Source organism: Populus alba, chromosome 15 (genome assembly GCF_005239225.2).
Source record: "Populus alba chromosome 15, ASM523922v2, whole genome shotgun sequence".
NCBI classification, from domain to species: Eukaryota; Viridiplantae; Streptophyta; class Magnoliopsida; order Malpighiales; family Salicaceae; genus Populus; species Populus alba.
The window spans coordinates 5460320-5476608 of record NC_133298.1 but is presented as its reverse complement, the minus strand read 5'-3'; the positions used below and the strand labels follow the sequence as shown (position 1 = coordinate 5476608).

At 32.2% G+C, this 16289-nt stretch overlaps 1 protein-coding gene across 3 annotated transcripts; it reads right to left on the bottom strand.

Moving 5' to 3' along the window:
- Nucleotides 1-4862: 4862 nt before the first annotated feature.
- Nucleotides 4863-10775, bottom strand: LOC118061270 (probable protein phosphatase 2C 76). Of its 3 annotated transcripts, none has more exons than XM_073404722.1 (8): nucleotides 10497-10775; nucleotides 9968-10095; nucleotides 9320-9418; nucleotides 8908-9066; nucleotides 8680-8766; nucleotides 7912-8003; nucleotides 7094-7168; nucleotides 4863-5626 (listed from the first exon to the last, which is right to left on the bottom strand). In XM_073404722.1, the coding sequence occupies exons 1-8, from the start codon at nucleotides 10595-10597 to the stop codon at nucleotides 5606-5608; spliced, it is 762 nt and encodes a 253-aa protein (XP_073260823.1). In that variant the 5' UTR covers nucleotides 10598-10775; the 3' UTR covers nucleotides 4863-5605. The 3 variants fall into 3 exon arrangements, with proteins under 3 accessions (XP_073260823.1, XP_034930589.1, XP_073260824.1); XM_035074698.2 differs by lacking the exon at nucleotides 4863-5626 and adding an exon at nucleotides 6325-6768; XM_073404723.1 differs by lacking the exons at nucleotides 4863-5626; nucleotides 7094-7168 and adding an exon at nucleotides 7175-7709.
- Between the last annotated feature and the right edge of the window lie 5514 nt (nucleotides 10776-16289).

The following is a 16289-nucleotide window of genomic DNA, read 5'->3' as shown; positions in this document are numbered from 1 at the left end:
GTAAACATGTAATTGAAGGCTGAAAATTAATAGGCAATAGCTTGTAGGGAGTAATTTTATAGGCGATAATCAAGTAAATTCATAATTTTCTTTGTAATCAGGCTTCTAGTTTCAATTTCATAAACCAATAATACCAAAAAAATATTTCATTATTCAGGAATCTCAATTCATGGATTTAATCAAAATATAAATCTCTCTATAAATATAAATATTCATTTTCTAAATTATTAAGTTTACTTTACATTCAAGATGTTATAATTATGTAATTATTTCTTTAATTAAACTAATGTGGAAGTAAATTTAATCATATTAATAGTCGTATAATTCTATAATATAAATTTGAAATTTTGTAAGTAATTTCAGGATTAAAATCCAAAATTCAAACTAATTTACTTAAAACCTCAATCTTAAATTATAAAGTCCTTTTAATAATAAACACAAAATAACTTACATCAAAACAATACCTTCACTGCATAACCTCGTAAAGATAGTATTCACTGTGCATCCTTCAAGGATTCACTGTGCATCCCGAATCACATGCAAGCGTGTTATCGCTAATAGAACCTTGAGTTGGCGAGTTCTTCCTTGTAGTTTAGTTTTTGAAAATAACTATTCACTTGTAGGTGGTGTTCAAGAGTGTGTCCTTGACACTAAAAATAAATAAATTATAGTAGTACTAATTAATTTAACCAAAAATAAAAACAAAAACAAAATAGATGAACAGATATGCTCTTTATTTTTAAATTGAATACTTAAACTAGTAACTTTTTTAACTACATCAGGAGGCACTAATTAAAGATGGTTATGATGGCAGGAAGGTTCCCCATGCTTGCTGTCAAGCTGCTTCTGCTTCTGCTTGTTTCCTCCCCTTGCAGCCAGCAACAAGTGACCAGGCAAAAAAAGCCAGAATGATTAAAACGATAGCTCCTACGACCAACCCTGCAGTAATGTAATCATTCATCTTGCTTCTTCAAATCAACCTTCTAGCTTCAAGTACTGGACCTGCATGCAAGGACACCAATCACACGATGATTTAACTTAATGGATTCTAATAAACATGAAAAAAAGATTAGTAAAAAACAATTACCAGCAGCCAGGAGCTTCACAGCAAGAACTCGACTTCAATGTACGAGTTTTGAAAAAAGTATGGCCTATATTTATATTGAGTATTCAGTAGTCTATACAGGAAATTGTTTTTTTCCCTTAATTGCTAGGTTAACAGTTCAGGAAGTTTGGCTACAAGATGCCCAAAACAGAATAGGAAATTGCTTCTTGTAGCATAGGAAGTTATTTATCGGAAATAGTATAGGAATTTTTTCTTTTGGCAAGTTCGACAACAACTATACGTACATGAACCTTTGTTTTAGCCCCTTTTTTTTTTTTTTTTCTGGAGCAATTCCTTGAGAGTCTGTTACATGGCAGCCCGTGATAAGCAAAACACAGGAGAGACAAGCTGCATAATGACAACTGCACTGCATAGCTTCGACCTGCATTATCTCCTCTGCATAATCTCATAAATATACCTCTTTTTTTTCCTAGTTTTCAGTTGCACAATTCATGCTCTTCCATATTTTGAACAGGAAATCGGCTGCTGATACATTTGTGGAGTCGTCTTCAGACTCGGGTGTACCTTTACCAGTGGCAAATAGCCAGTTCTTCCCTTTATGTTCCAAGACATTCTGTTTCCCGTAAAAGATTTTAATGAAATGTGGGGCTCTTTATTGTGTCAGTTGATTACTATTCCTCAGACTCGCAGTCAGGAAAGGAGTCTCAAGGGAAGGTCCTTGCAATCTTTTAACTTTCAGTCGGTTGATGAGACAATTTTGCGTCAGGTTAATTTTGAAACCTGAATTTGATTCAAGGCTGGAGACGGCTAGCTCGGTTATGCATTACCCTGCTTTATTTCTGTATCTTAGAACAGAAAAATCTATGCGGGTGATGATGTGGGACAATAAATAATAAAAATTAAAGCAAGAAAAAAAAAAAGTTTAAGAGAAAGATAGAAGCTAAAGAAAAAAAAGAAAGATGATTGGAGATATGCAAAGTCTACAATCTTTTCATTAATCATAAAAAATTCCTTAACATTTTGAAACGTGGGGTATAAATATTAAAACCCTAACTAGAACAAGTGATTGAGCTTATGGTTCACTAAATAAAATACCTAATAATAATTAAATCAAACCCAACAAATAAAGCCAAATTAATAAACCTTAACTAAAAGTTCATATAAATTAAACCCAAAAATATAAGTTAAAGCCCAATCTCTCAATTGTTTAGGCTATCCTCCATCGTCTATGATCATATGTGTGCATAAATAATATTTCGGGTTCGGTGTCCTCACCAATTCTCTCGGGCTTAGAAGAACTTGACCACATCGAGTATAGGTCAAGGCAACTCCGATAACGCTCTCAAAGATAAGGATCAAGTTGTTGTGATGTCTCTCTGATAATCCAAGTATAGTCTGAATCTGGTCGTCAAGCCCATATACTGAGATTTGCTGAAGTTCACCATCCCTGGTAAAAACAACTTGTGCATTCAAAGTAGCATTAATATATTCTTTTTGTGCCAAAGATATGGATAATGAGGTAGGGGTATCAAAAGAAGCATCAGGGATAAGTTATATTTTATAAATATTGAGGTCTTTCATGTTAAAAGTAGAGATAATATCAAAGTTTAATGGCAATTTAATGACATAATTACTTGATTGAATCATTTGCAACGCTTTGAATGGTCTAGCATTACTTACTTGCAATTTATAATTAATTTTCAAAAGACACTGTTCAGGTATAATCTATATCATGAAATAATCTCCAACATTAAGTGCATCATGATACTTAAGTAAATCAACTTGAAATTTGTATTATTCATTATTTACTTGAATTATGAACCCTACATGGTAACGACTCAGTTGACTTAGACATCCTATCGTGAGGAGATATGAGAAGGTGTTCTATAGGCTTCTCATGTTTGTAACTATAAACACTAAATGATTGAGGGTGTGGAATGAGACAAACATTGTTTGAAACCTATGTAGATATGGTATGGACACAATTAAGTAAACTAGGATTATCTTCATCTTTCTCATCACGTGCATGAGGTAAGGGGTCAAGAAGGTCAACATGTTGCTCTAAACTTATGATGTGCTGGACACCAAGCATATGGGGTGAGGAATCAGGTAATTTAGGAGGACTAGTATCATGAGACTCTTTTAAGACCATACTTATCTTTATAGGCGATTCCACTACAGAGTTCCCTAAAACTTTCTCTACCATTAAAGTAGACATATCAGACTCTTTCTTAACCTCATTCTCAAGTTCATGTGGACTCATTGTGTTGGGTCCCTCTTCTTGCACATCCTCGTAATCTAGGTCACTAAAATCCTCAAGATTAGGCTCATACACTTCAACACTACAATATTCTTCTTTACCTATATCCTTATGTTTTTTGATGACTAAGGGTTTCGAGGTGCAATCCAAAAAGATATGACCAAAACCTAAACAATTAATACACTTAACCTTTGAACTCACCTTAGACACTTCATTGACAACTCGTTTGCCCTTATCTTTCTTACAAAGTTGGGCACTACTAAGATTAGGTCTGTAGGGTGGAGCACCTAACAAAGAATCACTACTACTGAATTAGGACTTAGTAAGGATACTATAAAAGCCTTGACGATTCATCAACTGATTCTTCGTGACCAACTTGTACTCTTGAACTAAGGTATAAGCTTGGTTAAGGGTAGATACACCTTGAAATACAAGTTCTTTTCTAAGATCATCATTTAAGCCTTTACAAAATCTATGCAAAGTCATGGCTTCATTCTCTCTTATGGCACATCTAATCATGTAATCGTTAAATTGCGTTATATACTCATTGATAAACTTATTCCCTGGTCTTAGATTGTTCTATTGGTCCAAGAGTTTATTCCTATAAGATTGGGGTAGGTATTCTTCCTGAAATTTTTGTTTCATTTTGATCCAATCAGTTATAGAAGGTTTACCTCTCATCTCTAAACAATCCTCAACATTTCTCCAATAAATTTTGGCTTTATCAATGAGTTTCATCTTAGCAAATCTAACTTTTGTATTATTAGACAAGTTATGCCACTCAAACAATATATCCATATCACTTGTCCATATATCAAATATCCAAGGGTCATGACGACCTTTAAAAGTGAGGGCTTCTATTTTGTTAAGACTCAAGACTCGCTCATAAAAGTTATCGTGTTTAAAGGAACCTAAATGATAGTCATATTGGTGGTGCTCAGAGTGAACTTGTCCATAATGATTATTCTTGTGATATTTATTAGTCTTTGAGTGTCTTATTTGAAAACTTTCTCAGGGCTCAATTCTTTTAAACATGGTGATCACCTAAGTTTGCAGTTCCCTTTAAATGATCGTAAGAGTATCACTAAAGGTTTAGTCTACAGTAAGTGTAAACTTAAGCTTGGACACTAGATGATCATGACATAAATGAATGCAATACTATCTTATAAATGGAATTGAGATCACAAATTGTTCTTGCATGTAAAATCACAATACAAAAATAAAGCTAATAATTTTTTTTATCTTTTTTTTTTCTTAAATGTGGAGATTAATCAAGAAAAAATTACACTAATAAAATTGTAAGCATGTAATACTAGATTCTTAAGTGTAAATGATTAATCAAACACGATGTCACAAGTAAGAATTAATAATTATCAAATAGAATGAGATATTAGCTATCACTGATGATAGAGGTTGATGAACAAAAATTAACAATTAAAAATGTCAAGTGAGATTTTTTTTTCTCTTTTTTTTTTAGCACAAAAGTAATATTAATGATAATTTTGAATAACAAAAAGGTAAAATCAACAAACTGAAAAGTAGAGTTATTTACCGACCAAGATTTAGCTATGGAATTGATCATGAATGGACCTCAGATTACGTGGCAGCTGATGTGGCAATAGGCGATGACATGGTGATGTTGCTGACGTGGTGGCTAGTGGCGTAGCTGACTGGACTGATGTGGCCCCAGACTGCTGGTGTGGTGGATGACATTGATCCAGAGGCTAGCATGGCGAATGACGCGACACAGTAATTAATTTCACCTCCAATGTCTTATGTGCTTCAATCCTCTTCGTTGAGTTTCCTTCTTGCTGTTGTTGGCGACGAGGCGTGACTAATGATCTGTTGATACTGCTGTTGTTGGCGACAAGGCATGACTGTTGATTCTGCTGTTGAGGCGTCGCCAAGGCTGAAAGATGAGTTGTGGTGGCTGCGGTTGGTGCTGTTACTTGAGCTTGCGGCTTAGTTGTGACTACGGTAGATGATTTGTAATGCTTTTTTAGGTTGCTGAAGACAACTTTGTTGTGGTGGCACTACAGGACTGTGGAGACAGCAACTTGGTGTGGCTCTGTAAGCTTTTTGTGGCGTGGAGTGGTGGTGGTGGTGACTGGATGTCCAATCTGTCGATAACGAGGAGAGGATGAAACTGGTAGGTGCACCGCCGCCAACAAAGATCTACTGTTGCTGGTGTGAGAGACCTGTTGTGGCTGCAAGTTGTTGACGACATGTACCTATGGATTGATGTGGTGGTATTGGCTGTGATCGGCGTTGAAGACAGACTAACTGGCATTTCCATATTTCTGCATTTTAAGGATGAACAGTGAACAATGCACAATGGTTTTTTTTTTTCCATAATCAGAACAATAGGTGTTTTTTTTAACAGTAAACAATGAACAATTTATTTGTTTTTTAGATCAAATCAGATCTAGGGTTTAGCATAAACATTGTGGATCGTTTAATTGTAAGAACAATTAAAACCCTGGCTCTGATACCAAATTTGATGCGGGACAATAAATAATAAGAATTAAAGTAAGAAAAGAAAGAAGTTTTAGAGAAAGAAAGAAGCTAAAAAAAAAAAAAAAAAGAGGATTGGAGATATGCAAAGTCTGCAATATTTTCATTAATCATCAAAAACTCCTTAACATTTAGAAACGTAAGGTATAAATACTAAAACCTTAACTAGAACAAGCGATTGGGCTTATGGCCCATTAAATAAAATACCCAATAATAATTAAATCAAACCTAATAAATAAAGCTAAATTAATAAACCTCAACTACAAATTCATATAAATTAAACACAAAAACATAAGTTAAAGCTCAATCTCTCAATTGTTTGAGCTATCCTCCATCGTCTATGATCATACGCGTGCATAAATAATATTTTAGGTTCGGTGTCCCCACTAGATGATGAAGCTTTGTTAGTCAAATCAAATCGATTTAGACTTGAGTTCTCAACTATAATTTACTTGTTCAATCAGTATCAAAAGTGCAAAAAAAAAAAAAAAAAACATTGAATCGGCTTAATTAAACATGCTTAAGATCAACTTTTGTTTATGATCATTTCATATTGAAATAGCTGATAGACAAAAATATGAACTACTTTGGACCACAACAGGACACAAGTCCATGTTCTCAGGGCAAATGGAGAAGTTTATTTTTAAAAAAAAATGGATAAACAAATTGGATCCTTCATATGCAAATTCAGCTATATGCATGCATAGATATCAATAATAGATTGCCTACAACATCAATGAATCTATACACGCAGAATACGTGGCAATGTCTAATCCTGCTGGGAATTGGATGGATCGATCTTGTCATGGTGCAATCTCACTACAATGCATGTTATGTTATCAGCACTGCCGCGGGTAACAGCAGCCTCGGTTAATTTCCTAGCTGCTGTCTCAGGTTCTTCTTCTGTTCTGGCAATGGAAACAGCATCCTACACATGATTCAGGCAAGGGGAGGCAAAAACAGCTCAAAGTCTAGAAATTGTACACCAGGAAAAGAAACCTCAAGCAAACATTCCATATCACCAGTCAGATGTTTAATTCATTGCATTGTAAAGAGCAATCTATTATTTCTATGATAGCCAACATGTCTAATAGCCTAAGCAGTTGGCCAAATGTAAATGGTCAGCTCGCATAATCCATTATAGTCTCACATCAAAAGTGAACAAAGACATGTATTCATGCTTACGCGCTTTTATGTATCAGTGTGTGTGTGTGTGTGAGAGAGAGAGAGAGAGAGAGGGTTAGCATAATTACCTCATTGGGTACCACATCCCAGAGTCCATCACTTGCGAGAACAAGCAATTCAAATTCTTGATCTATTTTCTGCTCCTGAAAGAGCGAAAATAATACAAACAAGTTGCTGAGTAATTTTGAATAAACTTCAGTTGGAAGAAGTTCATGCAGTTTGATCCAGGAAAATGGAAGAAATCATAGACTGAATTCTATTTTGATAGACACCAAGAAGGCTTTTATAAGCAGAAGTTCGTTAACCTGTTCGAAACATTACACGTAGCAGCACTGAAGGGAAAGAGGACCCTGAAAGGAAACTTCTTTACTTTTTAGGTCTGTATATAACATTAAAAGTTTTCCCTTACCCCACTTCCATGTTTTAGTGAAGATAACAGTTAAATCCCGCATCTTTGATACAACACCATGGAATTACAATCTTAATTAGCTGGCATCTCACGATTGGTATTGCAGTTCAATTCAGGTGCTCAAGAAAAACCACAGATCACAAGTCGAAACAATAAAAGACCTAGTTTTCACCTGCTGTTGCAGCATAAATATAACCTAGCATCCAACACTAATACACTCTTTTTAAAAGTTTACAGTCAACTGAGGAAGGTAGTTTGCTCTGTCGGGATAATTCCTAAGATGAAAGAACAAAAAATATAAAAAAATTCAATCATCTTAATACCCTGACTTGAAAATGAAGCATTCCTTGAACATATTACTTGCTTGTATTTGAAACCAGAGGCAGAAAATTTATCAGATAATCAAAATCATTTCTAAGAAATCAAAATGATACAAGACTACATTCAGAAAATGGGTGAGATATTTTCATAGAATACCTGGATATCAGGTTCTGCAACAACAAATTGCTTCAACATGCGGTTACCAAAAGCACGGGACATGGCCAATACACCTCCTACTCTCCAAGTGCCTGACAAGACAGTCAAAGCAGTATGATTTCAGTTTTTAGGAACCATCTCAAACTTATTGACATTTAATGCACGCGGTAGAAGAAATAAATGAAGCTCCCTCCATCCCAAATTTCCTGACAACTCTCTTAGCTACAGTATATATTTATCTGATACCTCTAATGGCAGCAAAAATCATGGCTACGGGTTACAAAGGTGGACTGAGATAGTCAATAGTTGGAGATGTTCAGTAACAGTGGGTTCCGCCACCCATGGACAAACAGCATCACAGTCAGTCTGGGATGAGTAGCATAAAGTGAGGCAGCAGATCAGGAAACTAGGGTTTTGGGTAGGATTTTTCATCTCAAATACTGTTTTACTTGCTATGCTCAAAGCTTGGAGCGGTGCATAGTTTTGCACCAAAGAGAAAGACTTATGAGGAGAATACCAGCACCAATCCTTCGGACATATCACACATGTACCACAATTCACAGGAAGATTTAAACCAATTAGATGTTCCCTGGTGTCCCAAAGCTTTCATCCTTTTGAATGACAATTTTTCTTGACAATCTAAAAGGAAGTAATATTTCAAAATTCCTACACAAGACGTAGAACCCATTGGATGATTGACTGCCACTTGCAGATCAGATGAAATGAGAATGCTTGAAAACATTTATCACAGCCAGTAAACAGATTTACCTGCCCACATTACAACACCTCCAGCACTTTCGATTCTCCTCCGCTCATCACTTCTGTTAGGTTTATGATCCTCGGAGAGAGGAATGGCTGTCCAATGAAAAAAGAGAAAATAAGAAAATCATTCAAGTAACCCAAAGAGAAAATAATCATGAAATTCATTAAAATTCTTGTCTAGAAAACAATTACCAACAGTTGAGTGAAAAATGTAACTCATAGCATCACTAATACCTTTTCCACCCTTTGAAATCACAGTCCGTGAATCTCCAACATTGGCAACATAAAGATGATCACCAACTAGCACTGCTGTTGAAGCAGTAGAACCATCATCACGGTAGGTATCCTTTTCAGAGTCCAAAAAGTCTACATCAGTCTGCTGATATGATTGGCCTGCATACTTAACAAGGTTATTTTACAAAACCATAACAAACCTATTTCACACCATTTAACACGAACTGAATAAACAGCAAATGACAGACTTGGATTCATTATATTGGTCCCAGCTTTGTCCTTGACAGAGATGTAAAAGAACCAAGCAACTACATGGGACCCAGCTTGAGGATGCTACCAGGAACCAACAAAAGAATATTTGCTGATGTTATGCAGTTCATAATAATGGGCATAAGAGAGCTCTTGGACGTACTTATAGCTAATTTGGTGTCTGCCATAAATTGTGGATGCTTCAGTAGATTCTCAAACAGGTGCTCCTTCAAATACTCAGCAGCACGAGAACCACCATGACCTGTAATAGTACATCATATAACTATTACAAGTAGAGAGAAGGAAAAAATCTGCAGTCTTAAAAAGCACAATTGCTAGTGACAGCATACTATCCAAAACTTAAATCTGATGAGAACTGGTTTGTTGAGAATTATGTGAGATACATGACCAACAGGAACCTGACTGGTTGTCAGGTTAACAAGAGATATAGCCTACAAATTTCCTTCTCTTGAATGATCCTATCTTAACTGAAACCAAGTGGCAGCTTAGGTTACAAAGAATTGGTCTTTTGTCTGATAGTGTAATTTCCTAGGTGGAAGCCATTAAAGACAACAGCCATGTCCAATACCATGTGTTGAGACATCCCTTGAACAGATGGTGGTTACCATGAAAATAATTGTCAGAAACATGGAGATACATGAATAGTTGATAACCTAACTCTCATGCAACGCGTGTACTCTTCCATTTACAAGGTATTGGCACTTTCTAACTGGGTCAAACATAGGCATTCATGCAAAACAAAAATAGTTCGACAGCTTCAATAAACGGAAGAATAATGAGAGAATATAACCATCAAATATTCCAAACATGCAGACTCTTTGCCCATCAATCGTGGTGCTTTTGACATCATAGAAATCCTCCATGGTAACTCTCTTTCCCCTGAAACTTGAATATCCACAGCTCAATTCCCCGTCTTCACTGCCAATAACATAAGAAGTCAAATTAAGGTTGGCAAATCGCATTAGACTGCTAATACCAGAAATCGTAATTTCAAACTTGCAAGGAAGAGACGTATTGCTCTGGGAAACCTTCCAATTATAAGGAATTCGAGCAAATTATTACAGTGGAAATTCAATATTTCTTGGGAAGAAAAAAAATTCTTAAAATAGACACACTCAAATGCAGAAGCACTGAAAATCAAAGTCTCTTAATACTATTGCAAGTCAATTCTTTAACCATGTTTAACAGCTAACCAATCAATCGTTTTCATAATTGCATTAGCTAAAGCAAAACAAGGCTAGACTATCCTTGTAACAAGTATGTCCTAGAACATTCACCAGAAATAGACACAATAACAAATAACAGAACCAAGAACCAACCTTTTCCACCATCCACTAACAAATCCACCATCATCTTCTTTCTCCTTCAAAAGATCAACAGTAGGTCCCCTTGTATCAGAAGAATCAGAATCAACCATCATACTTATACTACTCCTTAAAAAACCTGTCTATTCCACTTATAATTTATGCTGCGGCTTGCATTCAAACTCCTCCCAATGTTGCCTAATTGCAACCTTGTTTTGCGAAAAATTCCAGCTTGTACAATCACACTCCTTATGCAGCTGTTGCATAACATCTAAATACACCCGAACTCTGGCCTTCAATGCCAGATCTCTTCTGATCAACAAAACATCTGCACAAGTCCAATAACATTATCAAAACTACCAAAAAAACACCCTCAAAACTTAAAAAAATCAAATCCAAATGACAAATATTCAATAATTCTAACATGACCCTTTTGAGGTACATGATTATCAAATAGAATTAAAATACCCCAGATGAAAAATGATCAAAATCTTGACTCTTTTTCATTGATTTTAATCCAAAATAAACACAAACCAATCCCTGAAAAAATATCTTACCTCTAAATCATTATACTCCATTACTAATGGAGCTGAGAAATCAAATAATAACAATAAAAGAGCTTAACAACCAAAAAAATGAAAATAATAAAGAAACTTTAAAATTTTTTAATAGAAAAACAAGAGTTTATTTTATTTCATAATGGATAGGATCCAAATACTAATCTGGGATGGTTCAAAAAGAGGAGAATCCGAATCTGAGATGCAAAAAGGAATGGTCTTTTAGAATCAACAGAATGAATAATGAATGCTGAACCTTGTTTCTGTCTTTAAAAACAGCAACTCTGGAGAGGCAAAGGGAGATGGAGACAGAGACAGAGAAGAGATGATGATGTCCGTTTTTGAGTTTGGCAACAAAGAGAAGATGAAACGTGGCACACTTTATGCATCCACTTAGCTGTTTTTTAAGGTGTGGTCCAGATCCACCTTGGTATCTTACGGTACCAATCACAGTTTTGACACCAATAAAAACCCATTTTATCCATGTGTTTATGTCAAAGAAGTTATTTTTAAATCTTGATCTATTATAAATCGGAGTACATCTAAGAGATTTGTTTTTTTTTATCTTGAGATTAGTATTTGAAAAAAAAAGACAATACTTGATCCATATAAAAGTATGTTAACTAGAGGAAATCCTTTATTATCGAGTTTTTAACATGAGATAAGTATATAAATAGGTTAGTCACACATTTAACAATTCTGTTTTATAAATTATTTTTTATAAAAAAAATATTAATTTGATATTTTTATATATATATATAAAAATTTAAGAATTTTTAGGAATATATCATTTTAAAAAAAATTATTTGAATTTAAAATCTCTAAACTGAATGAAGTTAACTTGATTAATAATAATGGAATTCAGGCAACGTCTAAACTTTTTATAAGCATGGTAGGTGGAAGAAGGATGGAGATTATTAATATATTGCTAAATTTAATGAACAGAGGGGAAATAATTGATTATATTTGATTTTTACACTCTCATTATATACATTTTAAAAAAATATCTTATTTTTTCAATTGAAAAATCAGTTTGGACATCGATTGTATTATAGACTAAGTTAAAAAGTATCTTTAAAAATATATTAAAATTATATATATTTTTTATTTTTTTATATCAACATGTTAAAATTATCAAAAAATTATAAAAATATATCAAATTAATATTTAAAAAAAAAAAACAATTTAAAAAATACTTCTCAATCAGGAGAACAGGAGAATGTAAAAAGTGTCCTGTTGAACTTATTAAAAGTTTAGTTGTTTCTTTAGTAGAGTTACTAATTGTTGAATAATGCTACAATTAAAAAAATTGGAATTTCAAAATATTCATTATATTTCAATACCTAATGCCTATTCATAAAACTATTATGTTCAAAGGCTTTGTGATGCAATCGGATAGAAAAATTTAAAAAGGGTAAAATACTTTCTCATTATAATCACTCAATGATCATTCTGCTTTGGACAATTGCCGCTCCCATAGGCTCCAATTGCCTTATTGAAATTCGGAAAGTTTGTCCTTTGAAAATCGGTTACCTATTATAATTATTTTTTTAAAAATATTTTTTTATTTAAAAATATATTAAAATAATTTTTTTATATAGCGCATTAAAATATCTAAAAACACCAAATAAATATTAATTTAAAAATAAAATAATTCAAATTTTCAAAAAAATTTTAAAATATTTTTGAAATACAAAAAACAGATTCACAATTTCTTCCTTTTTCATGTATAAAAGATGAGCAAAATGTTAACAGATTTCAAATTATTAAACTGTGATGAATAAAATTTCATAATTTTTTTATAGTTTCGATATAAATAATGATAATGTTTATAATCAGATTAATATCTAAAAATGGTTTAAATATAACATTATAAAATGAGAGAAGATGATCATCTTCTTTTTAACGGGAATCAAATGATATTTTCTTTTTTAAAACGATATTTGTAATTTCTTAAAACAACATAAATTTTTCTCAATTTTTTTTTATATAATAATATAATTTTTTAATATGTTATTATAACTTTAGTTAAATCAATTTTATTTTTTTAATATATGTTAAGTTTTTCAATCTATCACTTTGGCCAAAAAAAAAAACCTATACTAAATTACCAGAATTAAAGTTATGTAATTTGTTTATAAAAGTTTTATTTTATCTTGCTTGACATGTTAAAGCATTTTATAAATAAGAAGATAATTATCTGTAAATTATATAATTAGTATCAATGATTAAATAAAAAAAAATCTTATCAAAATTAATATGTAACTGTATATCAAGCAGCATCATATATAATTATCGGAACAACAGAGTTCTAAGGGTCATTTTAGACAATAATTCAAGTCTCCTTCATTTAACAAAAACTATAAAAACAATTCAGGTATATTTATCAATTATATGTTTCTATAAAATGAAGATTTTTTTCATTTAACAAAAAATTTCAAAGTACAAAATGGAAATTATTTAAGACATCGTTAGACTTACATAAAAAAGAATATTTTATTTATAATTTTATCTAGGATTTTATTTAACCTAAGACAGAACGGCATCAGATAAAGAGGCAAAAGAGGCAAATTACATTATTAGCCCCCAAAAAACAATCTAGGATATTTTTCAATCTTATCAAAATTAAATATAAATTGTAGCATCATATATTATCGGAATAACAGAGTTCTAAGGGTCACTTAGACAATAATTCAAGTCTCTTCATTTTTAATAAAAAACTATAAAAATAATTTAGGTATATTTATCAATTATATGTTTTATAAAATAAAGATTGTTTTCATTTAATAAAAAATTTCAAGTACAAAATTGAAATTATTTTAAGAGCTCACTCATCAAAACTTACATAAAAATAATAATAAAATATTTTATTTATAATTTTGTCTAGATTCTATTCAAACCTAAGCCGGAACGGCATCCAATAAAAAATCAAATTACATTATTACCCCACAAAACAATCTAGGATATTTTTCAAATCTAACAAGGAATCAAAATTCATGAAAAGTAAGCATTATAATTGAAAAGGGGCATGGATTATCCAATGGAAAATCTTGGTTTTGGACCATCAGTCAGCTACTCCAATCATAACAATTTAATTTTTTTTTAATCATCTTTTAAGGAAAATAACTATTCTACGGGTATCATGAGGAGGGCGAAAGCAATATGATTATGATAGTAACTTAATTATTATTTATTTAGCATTAATATCTTCACAAAAAAGGACGGTGTCCATTGATTAAATGGATTTATTTGTTAAATTCAGTGCACTCGTGCTCCAATGAATTCGTCCAATCCGAGCCATGCACGTTGTTGGTCATCAAAACTTAGTGCGAGTCTGACTCAGACCTGGCCCTTGTTTGACACGAACATGCCGCAGGACAATCGGGGAAGACGCCATGGAATACCTGTGGTTTTTCTGCCTAAACTGAGTTTTTAATTCAATTCTTGTGACTTTGAATATCCTTTTATTGATTGATTAGATGACTTGAAAATAACATAAAGCATACACACAATTCAAATTTGGTTTCAGATCATCCATGATAATTTGTGCCTTTGAAGTCGACAGATAAGGGAGTTTTGTTCATGTGTGGGTGTTTGGGAGTGTGGTAGGATTGTTTTTCAAAATAGCTTTTCGTGCTGAAAAAGCAAATGCCAATAATATATTTTTTTATTTTTTAAAAATCATTTTTGACATAAGCACATCAAAACGATCTAAAAAAGTACAAACCGCAACTCAATTTTAGCAATAAAAAAAAAAATTGAATTTTTTCGAAAAGCCGGTTTGGCCGCAATGCCCAAACAGGCTATAAGAGTTGTTTTTTTAGAGTGTTTTTTTTTTTTAATAAAAATATCAAATTGATATATTTTATGCTTTTACTATTTTATAATATAAAAAAATTTTTAAAAAATATATTATTTTGATATATTTTTAATTGAATTTTTTTTTATATAAAAATATCTTATACAATATTACCAAACACAATAATAATAATTTAACATTGCAGTAACTTCCCTGTTTTTATCTGAAAATACATTAATTGATATTTTTCAAGTGTTTTTTTTTTAAATGGTTTTGATTGGCTAATATAAAAAAAAATTTATTTTAATTATTTTTAATTAAAAATATTTTTGTAAAATTTATGCACTACATTTATCAAAAACTCATACTTGCCATGATTTTTTTTTTTTTTTTAAAAAAAGAAAAAACTACTAGTTTCAATGCTTAAACTTTTGTTTTATTAATAGAAAACATCATTTTTTTAATATAGTGAATAATTTTAAGTTTGTTTGTTTTGATAATTTTTAAGAATAGGGCTTTTACATTAACTTAGTATATATAGCAAAATAATTTTTTAAAAAACATATATTTTAAAATCTGAACCAAACAAATCGAGAGATAATTCAACGTGTTTGGCCAAATTTAAGCAAGTCCATCATTAAAGTGTGTCATGATTATTAATTTCCCAGAATTTGTTTTAAGAAGCTCACTTGCAGTATACAGTGACACCATAAGTAACGACCATTGGCTTCTAACTACGAGTTTTGAAGATTACGTGCTGTGATGGATGGATTTAATTCATGTTCCATGATTGTTCTAGGCGGTTTTGCTGACAGCTCAGTGAAGTGCATCCGCTCACATGAACATGCCCTTTTCAAGCATTCATTCTGGGCAAGCTGATTGTAGCTGGTTACTTTCATGGTGTTTTTTCTATGGGTGAGACATTAAAGAGCTTTGATAATTAAGAATGCAGAATTTAAAGATTTAATCTGTCAAATAGAATTCGGCCTTAGGGATTTATTGAGGGTTAGGCCGGCTCCTATCATTTAATTTCTTTTTGGCTGGGCCAAGTCTTGAAGACTAGGCCTGGATCGATGCATGACTTGTTGCCTTTTGTCTCCTTGTTAGTTGAGTTGAGAAAAAAACATATTAAAAGACAGCAAAAAATTAAGAAATATAAAAAAGCTAAAAATAGTTATAAAAAAGGCATAAGAATAAATAGAATTTCATGAAAAAAAACTAAATTAAACTGATTAAATTTAGAAAAAAAACCGAAATTGGATAAGTCCGGTTTTGATTTTGGTTTTATAAAACTAAAAACGAAAAATAAATAAATCAAACCCAAACAAAAAAAAATAAAAAAGCGAGTCAAATCAAAAAACTGAGCCAATACTAGAAAAATCAAGCTAAAAACCAGAAAAAACCAAGCTAAAACTAAAAAACAAGTCAAACCAGTTTGAACCGGTTTTTGTT

What these genes read in the sequence shown, in the direction of transcription:
- LOC118061270 (XM_035074698.2), bottom strand. Translation starts at nt 10,597, where the DNA reads ATGATGGTTGATTCTGATTCTTCTGATACAAGGGGACCTACTGTTGAT. An exon ending in AGGTGTTGTAATGTGGGCAG is followed by an intron (nt 8,004 to 8,679) that starts GTAAATCTGTTT and finishes CTGTCTTGTCAG; the next exon opens with GCACTTGGAGAGTAGGAGGT. An exon ending in GGGATGTGGTACCCAATGAG is followed by an intron (nt 6,769 to 7,093) that starts GTAATTATGCTA and finishes AATCATGTGTAG; the next exon opens with GATGCTGTTTCCATTGCCAG.